The sequence below is a fragment of the Zymoseptoria tritici genome, chromosome 1, assembly GCF_000219625.1.
Source record: "Zymoseptoria tritici IPO323 chromosome 1, whole genome shotgun sequence".
Classification (NCBI taxonomy): Eukaryota; Fungi; Ascomycota; class Dothideomycetes; order Mycosphaerellales; family Mycosphaerellaceae; genus Zymoseptoria; species Zymoseptoria tritici.
In genome coordinates, this window is record NC_018218.1 from 3,926,140 (window position 1) to 3,941,398 (window position 15,259).

The 15,259-nt window shown below is 53.7% G+C and overlaps 8 protein-coding genes across 8 annotated transcripts; 5 read left to right on the forward strand and 3 right to left on the reverse strand.

The window, feature by feature from the left end:
• Positions 1-247: 247 nt before the first annotated feature.
• MYCGRDRAFT_89720 (uncharacterized protein) lies at positions 248-1,179 on the forward strand (the record flags this gene model as incomplete). The annotated part of the gene is made up of 4 exons (XM_003856435.1): positions 248-464; positions 516-566; positions 620-700; positions 836-1,179. The coding sequence occupies 4 exons, from the start codon at positions 248-250 to the stop codon at positions 1,177-1,179; spliced, it is 693 nt and encodes a 230-aa protein (XP_003856483.1).
• Positions 1,180-1,576: 397 nt separating this feature from the next.
• On the forward strand, positions 1,577-4,030 carry MYCGRDRAFT_66700 (uncharacterized protein; the record flags this gene model as incomplete). Its single annotated transcript, XM_003856436.1, has 5 exons — positions 1,577-2,567; positions 2,668-2,876; positions 2,972-3,270; positions 3,320-3,590; positions 3,641-4,030. 5 exons carry the CDS (start codon positions 1,616-1,618, stop codon positions 4,028-4,030), a joined length of 2,121 nt encoding a protein of 706 aa, XP_003856484.1.
• Positions 4,031-4,505: 475 nt separating this feature from the next.
• MYCGRDRAFT_98662 (uncharacterized protein) lies at positions 4,506-5,265 on the reverse strand (the record flags this gene model as incomplete). Its single annotated transcript, XM_003857133.1, has 3 exons — positions 4,506-4,652; positions 4,718-5,139; positions 5,193-5,265. The coding sequence occupies 3 exons, from the start codon at positions 5,263-5,265 to the stop codon at positions 4,506-4,508; spliced, it is 642 nt and encodes a 213-aa protein (XP_003857181.1).
• A 371-nt stretch (positions 5,266-5,636) lies between these two features.
• Positions 5,637-6,652, forward strand: MYCGRDRAFT_35040 (uncharacterized protein; the record flags this gene model as incomplete). Its single annotated transcript, XM_003856437.1, has 2 exons — positions 5,637-5,771; positions 5,828-6,652. Coding segments are annotated over 2 exons (960 nt in total), but the record flags the coding sequence as incomplete, so codon positions are not given.
• Positions 6,653-6,906: 254 nt separating this feature from the next.
• On the reverse strand, positions 6,907-7,584 carry MYCGRDRAFT_27122 (uncharacterized protein; the record flags this gene model as incomplete). Its single annotated transcript, XM_003857132.1, has 2 exons — positions 6,907-7,143; positions 7,198-7,584. Coding segments are annotated over 2 exons (624 nt in total), but the record flags the coding sequence as incomplete, so codon positions are not given.
• Positions 7,585-8,230: 646 nt separating this feature from the next.
• Positions 8,231-8,902, reverse strand: MYCGRDRAFT_102682 (uncharacterized protein; the record flags this gene model as incomplete). Its single annotated transcript, XM_003857131.1, has 2 exons — positions 8,231-8,695; positions 8,750-8,902. The coding sequence occupies 2 exons, from the start codon at positions 8,875-8,877 to the stop codon at positions 8,308-8,310; spliced, it is 516 nt and encodes a 171-aa protein (XP_003857179.1).
• Positions 8,903-9,223: 321 nt separating this feature from the next.
• MYCGRDRAFT_98664 (uncharacterized protein) lies at positions 9,224-10,319 on the forward strand (the record flags this gene model as incomplete). The annotated part of the gene is made up of 3 exons (XM_003856438.1): positions 9,224-9,305; positions 9,362-9,459; positions 9,516-10,319. 3 exons carry the CDS (start codon positions 9,224-9,226, stop codon positions 10,317-10,319), a joined length of 984 nt encoding a protein of 327 aa, XP_003856486.1.
• Positions 10,320-12,003: 1,684 nt separating this feature from the next.
• Positions 12,004-13,286, forward strand: MYCGRDRAFT_98665 (uncharacterized protein; the record flags this gene model as incomplete). Its single annotated transcript, XM_003856439.1, has 5 exons — positions 12,004-12,083; positions 12,141-12,157; positions 12,222-12,562; positions 12,627-12,875; positions 12,945-13,286. The coding sequence occupies 5 exons, from the start codon at positions 12,004-12,006 to the stop codon at positions 13,284-13,286; spliced, it is 1,029 nt and encodes a 342-aa protein (XP_003856487.1).
• Between the last annotated feature and the right edge of the window lie 1,973 nt (positions 13,287-15,259).

Sequence of the window (15,259 nt, forward strand, 5' to 3'; positions counted from 1 at the left end):
CAAGATCGCCATAAAGCACTTGCTGTGAAGAGCCGTCGGACCTTCGTGCTGCAGCCAGCGTGCCTGCTTCTTGTCGAGAGAATTCCGGCGTCGGGATGTGGGTCCGCGGTCAGGGTAATTTGCGATATGGCTCTCTGAGGAAGGCACCACGCAGCGAAAGGCTTTGACACCTGAACCACTGAGGTGAGAGTGAGTTAGGTACGATAGCTATATACACAAACAATTGAAACGCCATCATACGCACACAATGCGTCCCACCCAATTTCCCGTTTCGACGACTCGTCTCTGGTCGAACGAGATGAACGACCTTGTTTCCCACACACTGGGATGGCACCTTTCCGGTGTCGAAGTAGAGCTTGCGGGTGTGGAGGATTCCTCCATCACCCAATGGAACGTAGATATGGCGGCCATAGCGGCATCAGGTGCTGTGCCGATTGTCGAGATAGAGCTCGATCCTGTCCCGAGTAAGGTCCAGTGTGGCTTGCCTTGCAGGAAGATACTGACCGTGCGTATAGATGGACGAAGCGTGGGCGCGAAGAAGGCCGGCGCCACCAGGAAGAGGAATGGTACGTGTACCATGCCACTGTTCCAGTGCAGATGTGTTAACGACACATCACAGCCAAGGCCGCCGAGGAGAAGAAGGATGAGGACGAGGATGATGAGGAAGAGAAGCCAAAGAAGGCCAAGACAACCAAGAAAGGTAAGCAGCAGAAGTATGAGTGTGAGTTGCAGATTGTTCGGGCAAGGTCTCTCTGGACTATGACAGCTCTCAGTCAGCCTCATCAATGACTGAGCTCCCACTCACCCTTTCCTCCCTTCTAATACGATCTTGCAGCAATCGACAAGTCCTCCGCCTCCACCTCCACCTCCACCACACCGCAACTCCCCGTCTCCCGACGCAGCCTCCGAAGCAATGCGAACTCTCTTTCTGGCGCCGACTCCACAACCTCATCAGGCAGCGGCAAGAGCAACGGCAACGGCAGCAGCAGCACCACCACCACCAAGTCATCCAGGTCCTCTCTCGACAGCGTCAACGAAGTATCCGAGACCTCCGACGGCTCCGACAGCAGCGCATCCTCCCACGAAGCAGCCAACTCCAACATGGTGGTCGAGTCCTGCACAATGATGGGTCCGGGCGCATCCACCGATGCTCTGTTGGAAAAAGATGGTCATTGTTGAGGTGTCGTTTTCAAGAGCATCCAAGATTGGGTATCGAGGTTGGGCCGTTGATGAGTCGTCTTTGAGAACGATGGCAAGATGGCTCCATCCGCTAGTGCGACGTGCAGACGAAAAGCGAAAGGAGTAATTTGATCAAGCCAATGGTGGATCCGTTGGGTGGACGAAGGGATACCCTTGCGAAGAAACAGGCTTCGAAAACATCGTAGGACCACGATGCTCTGCGTGTGATAATCCTCCTTCTCTGTATGAAATGATATCAGGACTTCTCTTACTTCGCTCCCATCGTCTGTTTCACTCCGCCGCAGCAAGCCGCTTTAGTAAGCCGTCTCGATTCATCCCTGCAGCAACGACCCCTCTGTCACTACGCACGCGACCTCCGACAACATCGTGTTGGTGCAGCACTCTCGAAATCGCTGCCTTCTCTCATTCTGCCAACATGCTCGAAAATACCATGGACGAGACGACACTGAAGCAATACCTGGCGGACGACCCTCCGACCTGTGCTCCTCTCGCAATTCGCCCCCACTTTGAGGCTCTCAATCAACAGGAGCGGCTCTATGCTCACTACATCTCCCGAGCAGCGTTTGCAGGCACGAGAGTCAACCTCCGCCAAGTTTCTCCAGAGTCCGAAGAGATCTACGACTTTATCCTTGCGTTGCACTCTGCTTCCAATGGCGACTGGAAGAAGCTTCAATCCCAAGCTGGAATCTCCGATGAAGACCTGCAACATTTTCTAAACTATGCTGCCCAGTTCCTCGGAAACACAGGCAACTACAAGTCATTTGGTGACTCGAAGTTCATACCGCGAGTCCCGTCTGCCAGTGTCGCCGCGCTTGCCAAAGTGTCGCCCGAAGCTGAGAAGATGTGGGGCTCAATCCAAGATGCCGTCTACGATACCAGTTCCATCGCCAAATTGCACTTGGGATATCCAGAGGACGGTGCTGTAAGCACATACTACCCGGATTCCCCTGGCATCACCACTGCGGAGATCACATATGTTTCCGACTTCCTGAAAGACAAGGGCCTACTCCCAGAAAACACACGTCTCCGCAAAACCTCCTCCGGGGACTTTGAACTTCTCATTGCCTCTGCAGTCACGAGTCCGGCAATTCGGGACCTCAAAGAATCAGAATGGACACTGGAGGACCCCGTCAAGGGTAAAAAGCTCCGTCTCGTCTATGGCGACCATGCCAAGGAGATGACCACCATTTCGACGAATATCGACGAAGCGAAGAAGCATGCCCTCAACCCCGTCGAAGCCTCGATGCACGCCGACTACCTCAAGTCCTTCCATGATGGTAGCATGCTCGCCCACGTCGAATCACAGAGGCACTGGATCAAAGACAAGGGTCCCATGGTCGAGTGCAATATCGGCTTCATTGAAACGTGTAAGTCTGAAGAGCAGGCGGCCTGCAGCTCAGCTAGAGTCCGTCTCTTGAGGTTTGTCTGCAGATCTGAGCCTGGAAACCTTGCTGACCTTTGCCGAAGACAGAGATCCTCATGGACAAAAAGGTGAATGGGAGGGCTTCGCAGCGATGGTCAACAAGGAACGGACGAAGGCCTTCTCCAGATTGGTAGAATCAGCCCCCAGCCAGATCCCAAAGTTACCCTGGGATGCGAATTTCGAGAAGGACAAGTTCTTGTCGCCAGACTTTACTTCGTTGGAGGTGCTGAGCTTCGCTGGTAGCGGCATTCCGGTGAGTGGCCCTTGACAATAGCAAATATATATATATCTGCTATTGGTCACTATTGCTTCCCAGGTGGACATGACTGACTCTGCCAACTCACGCAGGCGGGAATTAACATTCCCAACCATGACGCTGTGAGACAAAACGACGGCTTCAAGAACGTGTCACTGGGTAACGTGCTATCGGCTGCTGCTCCGAAGGAGCCCACCCCATTCATCAGCACGGAAGACCAGGCGGTCTACGACAAATACAAGAATGAGGCATTTGAGGTCCAAGTCGGTCTGCATGAGCTGCTCGGCCATGGATGCGGCATGCTCTTGCAGGAGACCGAGCCTGGTGTCTACAACTTCGACGTCAAGAGCCCGCCGAAGAGCCCCCTCGACGGCAAGCCGATTAGCTCATGGTAACTGTCCGGTGTCCTATGAGGAACTGCAACTAATACTTTCACTTAGGTACAAGCCTGGCGAGACGTGGGGAACCGTCTTTGGAGGATTAGGCCCGTCGATGGAAGAGTGTCGAGCAGAGTGCGTCGCCATGAGTCTGTGCCCCGACTATGGTATTCTGGAGATCTTCGGCTTCGGAAACGGCAAGGAGGACCTCCATGGCGTGGCCGGCGACGTGCTCTACGTCTGCTACCTCCAAATGGCGCGTGCTGGGATCGCGGCATTACAGTTCTGGGACCCCAACAGCCGGAAACATGGCCAAGCGCATATGAAAGCTCGGGTATGTATACATGCTTCGTGTGCCGAATCAGGCTAACATGACCTTCACAGTTCGCGATCCTCAATGTGTTCCTGTCTGCAGGCCCCGAGTTCTGCAAGCTTGATTATTCAAAGGACGATCTCTCGGACCTTGTCATCCGACTCGACCGCACCAAGATCGAATCTCACGGTAGAAAAGCCGTGAATGCTTTCCTGCAGAAGCTCCAGATCTACAAAGCTACTGCGGATGTCAAAGCCGGCACTGAGCTATACGAGGGTATCACGACGGTCAATGAGTGGTATGCGGAGAAGCTGCGTCCGGAGGTGCTAAGACAGGCGAAACCGCGAAAGGTGTTCGTGCAGGCGAACACTTTCAAGGATGGGGATGATGTCGTGTTGAGGGAATATGAGGCCACGCCAGAGGGCATGATCCAGAGCTTCGTGGAGAGGGGTTACATCTGAGCACAGTCGGTGCCCAAGTTTCAGCGCGGGATACGGGTCGACTACTGTAAACTCTGCATATACAGTAGATCGCGGTAATAGTAGAGCGCACCGATAACTTTCCAGTGCCCCCTTATTAGCTGGTGCACGCAATTTGGCAGGACGCCAAGTTAAGGCGAACAGCCAGTGTGGCATGCTGCCTCAATGAGCGGATAGATACGCGTACAGGACGTACAGGACAGCTTGCAGTTGAGCTAGCATCATCCCGTGAAGGCGTACAGGTAACTTGGCAGGACACCGTGCTGATAGTACATGTAGCGGTAAATGTTCAGTGTATCATTGATTTCTCGCAACGGCTTCATAGGAGGTACAGGTCATTGAACAGGAAACGTTGTTTCAAGTACAACTAGCTTAGCAGGACGACCCCTTTAGTAGTATGGGCTGGCACCCACAATATCGATTTGTATAAGTCTCATGGAGAGCCCCGTTGCCCCGTTCACATGAAGTCGTCCAGAAAGTCTTCATCTCGATCCTCGTTGCTTGTCTGTGCCAGATTCTCTTCCGTGTGCAGCTCATCATACATGTGATCTTTCTGCCACTTCAGCCTTTGCCGCTCCTCCGCTAATTGGGCATCTTGCTTCTTCTGCATCGTTGTCAGCAACCAATTCCATCACGAAGATCTCGTCCAACACAGACAGATCGACTCACCTTCTCCTGCATAGCGATCCTCTCGACCTTCCTCAGCTCTTTTTCTCTCTCAGCCTTCTCTTCCCTCAGATCTGGATACTTCTCCTCCTTCGTCTTGTTCAACCGATTCACAATGGCATTCTCCCTACTAACCACATACACCCTCTTCACCTTTTTCTGATCAAAGAACCCCACCTGACCCGTCGCCATGGCACCCGTCTTCTTCAAATTGCTCCATGGCGTGTATATGACGGTGATGTTGTCCTTCTTGTTGCCTTCGATCGAATTGGCTTTGGTGAGCTGGGCGCAGTCTGTGAGGAGTGCTTCCGAGATATTGTCCCAGGTCTGATTCTCCGGAAGGCGAAGGTAGATGTGGGCGGACGAGAGGTTGTCGACGTGGAACCAGACGTCTTCTGGCCAGCCGTGTGCGATCAGGTCCTCATCTCTAGCCTGGTTAGTTGGGGGTGTTGTGGGAGCGGTAGAGGGGGAAACCGACTTTCGACCTTATCTTTGCCCACGTATATGAACGCCGGAGGATCAACGACGTTGCTCTTGAAGTAGAGCACCATGTCGGCGTTGATGAGACGGAAAATTAATGTTCTGGTGGGACCTGGCGATGGACACTGGCTGCAGTATCACATGCGAATTGATCATGTCCAGGAGTATGTGGCTTACATGATCAAAGCGGACATGGTACGCCTCCGAATGGACACTCCCCTGTCCTTTCCATAATCTCCATACTACTTGGGAGAGGAGTGAATGAGCTTGTGGATGGATTCTCTCTACACTCCCGTGATAATCGGAGTCTGTACCCTCGTCCTTGTCCTGGCATTGGACATCATGGGTGTCTTCTCAAGCGCGAAGCACTTCGATGTTGATGGACGGGTGAGTTGATTCCATTGCCTGGTCCGGCATGTAACATACACTAATCGAGAACGCAAAGACGGTGGTGATCACAGGAGGCTCCCAGGGTATGGGACGAGGCCTCGGGAAACTTTTGGCTTCGAAAGGTGCCAATATTGTGATCGTTGCAAGAACTCAGAAGAAGCTCGATGAGGCATTGAAGTACATCTCGGTGAGCAACTGCAAGATGCTCGAGGCCACCATCCAGCTCTGACATTACTCGGACAGGCTGCCGCGAAGAACCCACAAGCTCAGCGGTTCCTCGCGATAAGCGCCGACGTGACAGACCCAGATGAGAACACTCGCATCATCAAGGAGGTCACTGCCTGGAACCACGGGAACCCCCCTGATGTTGTATGGGCAAATGCTGGAATGAGCGAACCTCGACTCTTCTTGGATACTCCGGTGTCCGTGCTGCGATCACAAATGGACGTCAACTACTTCGCCGCTGCGTATCTCGCTCAGTCGACACTAAGATCCTGGCTCGAGCCGGCCAACGAGCGATCAACAGCGAGGAGTCCCAAGCCGAGACACTTTATCATGACATCCAGCACCGTCTGCTTTGTGGGTGTGGCTGGCTACGCACCGTATGCCCCTCCAAAGTCTGCAATGCGTTCACTAGCAGACACATTACGATCAGAGGTGAACCTCTACAACGGAGCTCGACGTAAAGATCCCATCAACGGACCACCGGCCGATATTAAGATCCATTGTGTATGTCCCGGTACAATCACGTCTCCTGGCCATCAAAATGAAGAGATCAGCAAGCACGAGGTCACCAAGATACTGGAAAAGGACGACCCGGCGCAAACTGAAGATGAAGTCGCTACGGCTGCCGTGCTGGGACTCGAGAGGGGAGGCTACTTGATCACGACTCAGCTTCTCGGCCATGCCATGCGAGCCAGCGCTTTGGGAGGCAGTCCTCGAAACAACTGGTTCGTTGATACTATCTTTTCGTGGATCACTGCCATTGCTTGGCTGTTCATCGGCCCAGATCTGGAGGGCAAAGTATTCACATATGGAAAGAAGCATGGCGCCGCAGCCTCAAAATAAAGATCCTACATTTCTGGGTCCACCCTTGTCCTTTCGTGGCGCCTACGAATTCACTTCCGACCGCCGGCGACCAGAGCAATGCCCGTCAGTTTACCGGGCTCGGTTGGCGAGTACGACTCCACCATCTCTCTCGCCAGACTCAGCACTTTCGTCCTCTCCTCCTCCGAGATGCCCTTCATCACGGCAGCCATATGAGGCATCACTTCGAAACATAATTCGAGTAGTGCATCATATGTGTCGAACTCCATTGTCACCTCAACCTCCTGCGCCTGGACGTCTCGGAATCCAGCCTTCTCCAGCTCGGCCTTGAGCGCTGGCGCAGAGGCCCACTCCGTTGGTACGGATGGATGCTGTAGATCAGGTCGTACTTTGGCAGGGATCTTCATGGTGTCCATCCATTGGCTTGACTGCCACGATGAGCATGATAGAACGCCGCCGTCTTTGAGCACTCGCTTGCTTTCTTTGAGACACTTCATCGGATCTGGAGTCAACTATTCAACAATCAGTGCACGTCACCCTTATTATCTTGCGTGGGTACTACTCACGAAGTAGACCCATCCGGCAGTAACATGCGATAGCGATCCGTCCTTTACACCTTGCAGATTCATGGCATCGCCCACCTTCACATCGACCCTGCCCCACGGTGACGAAGGATCCTTCTCGAGGGCCTCTGTCTTGAGCCCTCGAGCCTTCTCGACCATGGCTGGCGCGAAATCAGATGCACTCAGCGATGCAGTAGACGGTATGACACCGCCATAGTCTGAGACGATTCTCTCGATGACATTGCCTGGTCCGCAGCCATTGTCGTGAATTCCGGAGGCCTCGGAGAAGGGCAGATAGGCGTTCGCCATATTGAGCATGGCTGTGATAGGCTTGGACGAGACGCCCACGGTGAGCTTCTTATACATCTTTGCCATAGTCTCCCAGTCAGTCCCCGTGGCTGGAGTGAGATTAGCTATGTTGTGTTGTGGTCGAAGCCGGAGGGACATACTGTCTGATATGTTGACCATTGTGATTGATTTCGTGGCTTTCAAAGATGACTTGCGTGGGGTGAGTGAGGTACAGAGCAGAAACCTGATTTGTGTGTTTTTGCAATTGAGTTGCGACTTTCAGTTTGTAATTAATATATACGCTCTTCGGAGACTTTAAAGCTACAATCCTACATCTTTCGTACGATGCTTCGTCTCTCGGAGACTTTGAGCTTTGAAAGGATAGCCACTCAGATCGCTGCCGAGGCCACAGCCAAAAATCTGCAGCAATCATTAGAATACATTGCCGTATATTCGGGAACATGATGAGTGAACACTCCATACATCTTTCCAGGTTTATCGGCCACTTTTGATGAGTGATGTGCACCACGACGGAAGTTGACCGGGTACGGACACACCAAGTAGATAGTGACCATCTTGATATGATCTTGCTTGATGGCATTGTTCTGTTGAGCGCTGATGCTTTATACAGACCCAGTCTTTGTGTACCACTGGGAGCATCTCAGAAATGCGTTCCGCTCTTCTAGCATTTCAGACTCCAATCTCTGGTGGTTCTGTCGATATCTGTTGCCTCGTGCTATTGCTCCGGGACCAACTTCGTCCAACGCCATGATTGTGCTCATGCTTGTTCCTCTCCTACGCCCACAAAATCCAGCATGATGACCTCTAGCTTCCACCATTGGGGTAGCCGCCCTTGTCCACTGGATTAGCCGGACCGCCCCTCTGTCCTAACACTCCCGCAACATCGACCTCGTGCTGCTCTTCCTTCTGGACCTTCTCCCTGGCCGCGGATTGCTCCTGCTTCTTCTTATCCAGATCCGTCTCCAACCCCTGCTCACCGCCAGTCGCGCCAGGCTTCCGGTTGACGGCGTCGATAACCTTGTCCTCGCCCGGTGCTCCCATTTGCGCGGCTGTCAACTCTTGGGTATCAAGTTGCTCTTGTGTATAGCCGTGGACTTCTTCTCCTGGTGGTGCACCGTGGATGCCACGCGCTCTGGATGTTTTCGTCGCTTGATCGTCCGACAGATGGGGCTCGTTCGCTTCGCGGTGGGCTCTGGCGGCCAGTTAGCCCGAGCCGTGGCCTACCAATGCGATCATCGAAGCTTACACTGCATTGTCGGCATCGGTTTTGGAGTTGAGCTGAGCCATGGACTGCTCGCTTGCGCTCTTGTCAGTGGGGTTCCCGGCGGTCTCGTATGCCTGTGCGGGCGAGGGTTGAGCGTCGTGGTTGTTCATGTTGGCTGTGGTCGTCCAAGTCGTCTGAGAGAAAGGGTGATCGAGTCTTGGTTCAACAAAGCTTTGTTGTATTGTAGCTGGCAAGCAGGGCAAGATTCGACCATGTGTGCGTCAATCACTCACGCCAACAAATTTAGAGTTCACTCTCACATGCGAATCGGAAGCAGACCCCGCACACGTCACTGGTGGTCACTATCAAACTTCCCATTACACGCGCTGATGCACGGCTTGCTGTTTCTGTGGAGCCGTTTGTACAACCTCCACCGAAGGAGAAGGGTCAGCATGTAGACAACAACAGAAAACACCTTCTCAACACAAATCTGAGCAATCGACAGCAATCGACAACATGGCGGCCACACTATCCCGTTCGGAGATCTTGGGCAAGGTCTACAAGATGGTGCCTCCCATGCTTGAGAAGTTCCACAAAGGTACTCACACGGACTATTGTGAACCAAACGATGCCAGTGCTAACCCGACGTCCAAGGTCAACTGGGAAGAGTCGCCGTCATCGGTGGCAGTGAAGACTACACGGGAGCTCCATATTTCTCCGCAATGGCATCGGCGAAGCTCGGCTGCGACATGGTACGAGCTATGATATGGCCGCAACGTCCAGAGAATACCATGCTGACATTGACAAGTCCCATGTGATTTGCGAGTACAATGCTGGCCATGTGATCAAGACCTACTCTCCCAACCTGATGGTCCACCCCTACATGCGCCAACAGAAAAACCTCGGGGAGACGGAGACCATCGACAGTGTGTCCGAGCAAGTCATCGGCATGCTCGACCGCCTCCACGTAATCGTCATCGGACCCGGTCTAGGACGTGATCCTGCGATGCAGGAAACCTGCGCCAGAGTCATCACCGAAGCGAAGAAGAAGAACGTCTCGTTTGTGCTGGACGCCGATGGTCTGTATCTGGCGCAGACAAGGCCGGACTTGGTGCAAGGGTACAAGGAATGTATCCTCACGCCAAACGTGGTGGAGTTTGGGCGCCTTGCGAAGAGCAAGAACATCGACACCACCAAGGAAGACCCAACGAAGCTGTGCGAAAAATTGGCACAGGCGTTCGGAGGTGTGACAATCATCCAGAAGGGAAAAGTCGACTACATCTCAAACGGGCAGCAGACTTTGATCTCGGACGGCGAAGGAGGTCTCAAAAGATCCGGCGGTCAGGGAGATACACTGACGGGGTCTCTCGCGACATTGTTGGCGTATCGCAAGGCATATCTTGAGAAGATCTGGGACCACGAGGGCGATCTGCAGCCGGATGAGCTGCTGACATACGTCGCGTATGGAGGTTCTGCCATCACTCGAGAGTGTTCGAGATTGGCGTTCAAGGAGAAGGGCCGAAGTTTGCAGGCGGCGGACTTGACGGAGCATGTGCACACTGCATTCTTGAACGTCATTGGTGAAAAGCCCACGGATGAGGCGAAGTTGTGAGAAATATGTCGTAGCGAAATGGGCGTGGCTGTTGCTGATGCTGTTTTAGTCCTTGCTCGCGTACGAGCGTCTCGGGTGTTGAGGAAGAGCGAACTTATAAGTAGCATTCAGGCATGTAAGATGCGAGTAAGAATGAAACCAGAGCAGCATGGAGAAGCATCTACTTCCCTGTTCCAGCATAGAACATTGCAGTAGCATACCCGCCTCTTCTACTTCTGCACACCTTGCTGTTCAGCCCTCATCATGCTTCATTGTTTGTCCTCCAAAGGAGACAATGGTCCGTGGTACCGAACGAATATCTCATGGGGCAATGATGCACTATAGCGACGACTACGAGTCTCGGCCGACAACCCCACTGTGCCACCGAAGCGTGAGGCATTGCCAAACCATTCGTTCTCGTGCGACGCCACGGGGACCGTGTAATACGGAAATGGCGAAGCTCCACATTTTCGCCGTGTGTGTGCTCTTGCAGACAGTATGACCAATGAACAACGTGACCACCAGTGGCTGCGCGATGAGGCGGCGACAAAAGTGATTTCTCGGTACAACCAATCGCATGGAACGACAGAATCTTCACAGCCCCGCGGCTGATATACGATTGCATCGACGTTCAGGTACCGCCTTTTTGAGATGGCTTTGCGGCCAGGCAACGAGGAATGCTTGTACGACGATGGTGTGAGTGTCCCGAGGAGTTTGAGAATGGGCAACCATTCTAGCGGTTCATCCGCATCGGTGGATTCGGCCTTTCCGAATCGAAGTCTGGTGGTCTTGTAGAGCCTCGACTGTGATGGCTCCGGGGAAGAGAATTTCTTCTTCCCATCAGCGACTGATGGACTTGGAAACTTTCGTCACGGCCTGTGCCACCTGTGATATACTCCAGCGCTTAGGTTCCATCCTTTCGGGAGCGCAGAGGAGGAAAAGCCAGTTTGTCCTGGCGGAGATGTGCGGAAAGCGGAGCTTCGTCAGACATCGCCACTTTTTTCACACGTAGATGACACGGGTCGTCCGTTCACGCGATCCCAGATGGTGCATGGGTATCAAGGCTGAGATCCACGGACAGATCGATCGTGGCCTGCACGCTCTCATGGCAAGTCGGTATGCGAGTGATCTCATCGCAATGAGTCAAGGCACCAGGCGATCCTTTGTCAATGTCAGTACTAATTCATGGATACGTGAAGCCACCTTCTTGCGCCGAACAATGGAACCCTCGAATCGGTCAGGTCACGCAAAGGTGCATCGCGGATGCGGTCGACCGTGTGGAGGATGTCCGTCGCGAACGATGTGTACGCAGTCCGTGACAGGCCGATCGGCGACTTTTGGACCAGATGTGAATATGCCCAATTGTACAGATGAGGTTTGGGTCGCATCGTTAGGGCTTGCCTTCAGCGCCTGATCGGTCAACGCTTCGTCAACGTTGGTCAGTCCTGCGTGTCGTCGTTGAGGTAGCTCGTTGCGCCGTTGACCGCACTTTTTGTGGCCTCGCCGTCTAAATTCGGAGACAGCAGTTCGGTTGGTAAAGAAGCGGACTCTGGTTGAATTGGAAGCGTGTGCTTGAGTCGGCGTGCCAGAAATCGAGTGTGTGTAAAAGTCATGGTACTTCCTTCTCCCGAAGATGTACTTTTCCAGAACAAGAAGGGAGAAGCCACCAACACAAGTCTACACTCATCGGCACCACGGGAACAAAATGCTGGGGCCGTTGACCACCACGGCGCTGATATTCGGTGGATGCTGCACGAATGTTTTCGCACTCGAAGGGATCCTCAAGTGAGTCGTGGTGTCATCAAAACTTCAACATTCGCTGACGGGCCACTCATCAATCAGGCTCGAATCGAGTAGTGGTCAGTACTGTAGCAGTCCGCAGAGATCGAAGCCAAGGCGTCCAACCAGCTCACGTCAGTACAGGCTTGATCATCACCTTTCTGCAGTTCGTCTTCACGGCCCTCAGCTCGTACCCGACCCAATTCGAACCCGGAGCACCCTACACTCTTCGCCGCACAAAGGTCCCTGCGTCGAGATGGGCCTTCATAGCGTTCATGTTCTTCGCCATCAACATGCTGAACAACTGGGCGTTTGCGTATAACATCAGCATACCGGTGCATATCATCCTCCGCAGTTTCGGTAGCGTCACGACTATGCTGGCGGGGTTCATCCGTGGCAAGCGCTACAGTCCGTTGCAGATTTTGAGCGTTGTACTTCTGACTGTGGGCGTACTCGTCAGTGCTTGGGCCGACTCGGAAAGCAAGGTAGGTTTCACGCCTTGACTGTTGGCGTTGTACCCGGCATCACAATGTCACTGACATGTCTCAGGGAAAGTCAATGTCTGTGGAGAGCTCCGCTTCGACCTCCGACTTCACGACCGGCCTCGCCATACTTTTGCTCGCCCAAGTCTTCTCCGCGTACATGGGCGCGTACACCGAAGACACGTACTCCGAATTCAACGCTAGCTGGACCGAGAACTTGTTCTATTCGCATCTCTTCAGCCTGCCATTCTACCTGCCTTTTGCGGCGACGCTACGCAAGCAGTACCGGACGCTGTCCAAGACGCCCCCACTCGAGGTCCGCCAGTACTTGCTGAACAACCGGCAACGTGGAGGCATTGTCGCAGCATTGACAGATCACAAGCAGCTCGAGCCGCTGTGCGCCTTCGCCGAATCCATGCCACAAGGCACACTGTTCCTCTTCATCAACGCCGTGACACAGCTAGCTTGCATTTCTGGGGTCAACTTGCTGTCGGCAAAGTCGTCCGCGGTCACGGTGACGATTGTGTTGAACATTCGCAAATTGGTGTCATTCATACTGAGCACGCTGCTTTTCGGGCATCATCTCAATTCCAAGATGATTCTTGGTTCCACCATGGTATTTGGTTCCGGAGCGCTCTACGGGTGGGAGACAAGTTGGCGTCTTCCGAGGAAGAACAGCAAGGCCAAGAAGTCGGAAACGCAATCGGTTTCACGAGAGCAGAAGTAATAAGAGTATTCTAAGGATTTGCTCGCGTTTCCGTAATTTGCCATGTGGTACCACGCAGCGAATGCTGGTCAAAATTGGTGCCCGAGAGTCACGGACAAAGTGGCGTTTTCTTTGAACCGTTCATCATGCAGCGAGCCTTGCGTGCCTGCATCTTCATGGGATTGGCAGGTGCCATCCGTCTCATGTCGCATTTACTCCGAACATCGATCGCTTGTTTCAAGAGTGTTAGTTCTATCGGGATACGACGATGCGGTCATGCAAATCGCCAGTTGAGATCCACGGTGCAGCTGCCGAGCCGAAGGAAGCGAGACCCACGTCGATGCAACTCACACGGGAGGCGCCGGACCAGACCACGCCCATCGCACACGCAAACCACGGTGTGTGATGGCGGTGCGGTGCATGTGATAGTCGTCCAAGGGCACGTGCAGAAATTTGTTCCGTAGTTTGAGGTCAAAATTGGCTTTGATGAATTGGCTCAGTGGCATTGCGTGCTTGGTATGTATCAGAATGTCGCACGGGCTCCACCTCGAGGTAGTCATGCAGGCAGCGCGCACGACAGCCGTGATGGTGATCTGTACCTCCACTGCTGGACGCGGTGGATCGGATGTGCGAAAGCGAGCAAGTCGGGCGCCGTGGTGGAGATGCGCACGAGATCGATAAAGTCTGACCTATGCGGCGTGCGGCTTCAACCGCAAGACGGCGATGGCGGTGCCTGGAAATTCTTCGGATGCGGAGAATCCGAGTGCTACCGTGACAGTACGCTTTCCACGATCTGAAGGCCAGAACCCAATGACGACGGCCAGACTTGTCCAAATTCTCCGACGAGAGACACGCCCGAGGTTTGATGATGCGGAGTTGGGCGTGCAGGAGGAGCGAGGTCAGCAGGGTAGGACGTCGCAGGTTCTCCGAACGGCGCGAGAAGAATGACAGCATATCTCGTATGGTGAGCCACGAGTTGGTGACAGATGGATCATCATCTCCCACGCACGGCGATAAAAAGGCAGTCTTATGGAGTATAGACGCATTGAACATTTCGGGTTCGCGCCCCACAGGCAAAGCTTTGGTCTCTTCCGGAACGATCATGCCTCGAACGAAACTCAAATCGACGGTCGGGAGGCGGAAGCACTGGTTGCATCCACGCATGATGATGGACGAGCGTCGTGTACGGGATATATTATTGATGAGGCCGTAAGGTAGTGATTGATCATCACACGATGAATGAGAGCAACGAGCAGGATGCAGCGGAAGGAAGGGGTGCTGATAATAAGGTGCCGGGATGCTGGTGATTTGAATGATCTTCAGGCACAAGAATCAAGATGTTCCTCCAGCCGTTGGCAGCCGCAGCCACAATTTTGGCACGAAACGTCCATTAACGTCCTTGCCTACCTTGCCTATAGGCTGTGGTGAACCGAGTTCACGGCCCCTTCTAAAGTTGGGTAGACCCGGCCATTACGCTCGTTGTCTCCACGTGATTCGGTGTAGTGTGGAAGGAGGTCTTAGGTGTCTTCGATCTCCATCTGTCATACCTTGAACCCTCCGCCTTTCGTCTACTCTTCCCAATTCTCTGCCCTCCACCTTTGTCGATCACCAAATCTCTCGCGACGACTCTCCTCCGGGACAACTCACACGAGTCGCAAGGGAGAGCGGACTGGGCCCAGGCGAAGCATCAACCACCCCAGGCGCCCCGCGCAACGCGAGCGAGCCAGGATCCCGCCGATCGAATTTGTGTGGTCCCTTTCCGAGTCCTCCGTTCATCACATTCACCAGACCTCCTCCACTCTCTCACACCACCACTACTGCTCGACGCAGAGAACCTCCTCCATTGCACTGCACTTCGCGTGTGCTGGGCCCCCGACCACGTCAGCCTCTTCTTCCAGTCACTCACTACATTCGAGCCCAATCCACCTGCGAGGCCGCGATCTGCCGGCTTGACGCTCCGCTCCGCAATCGCACGTGGGCAGACTTCCGACGAC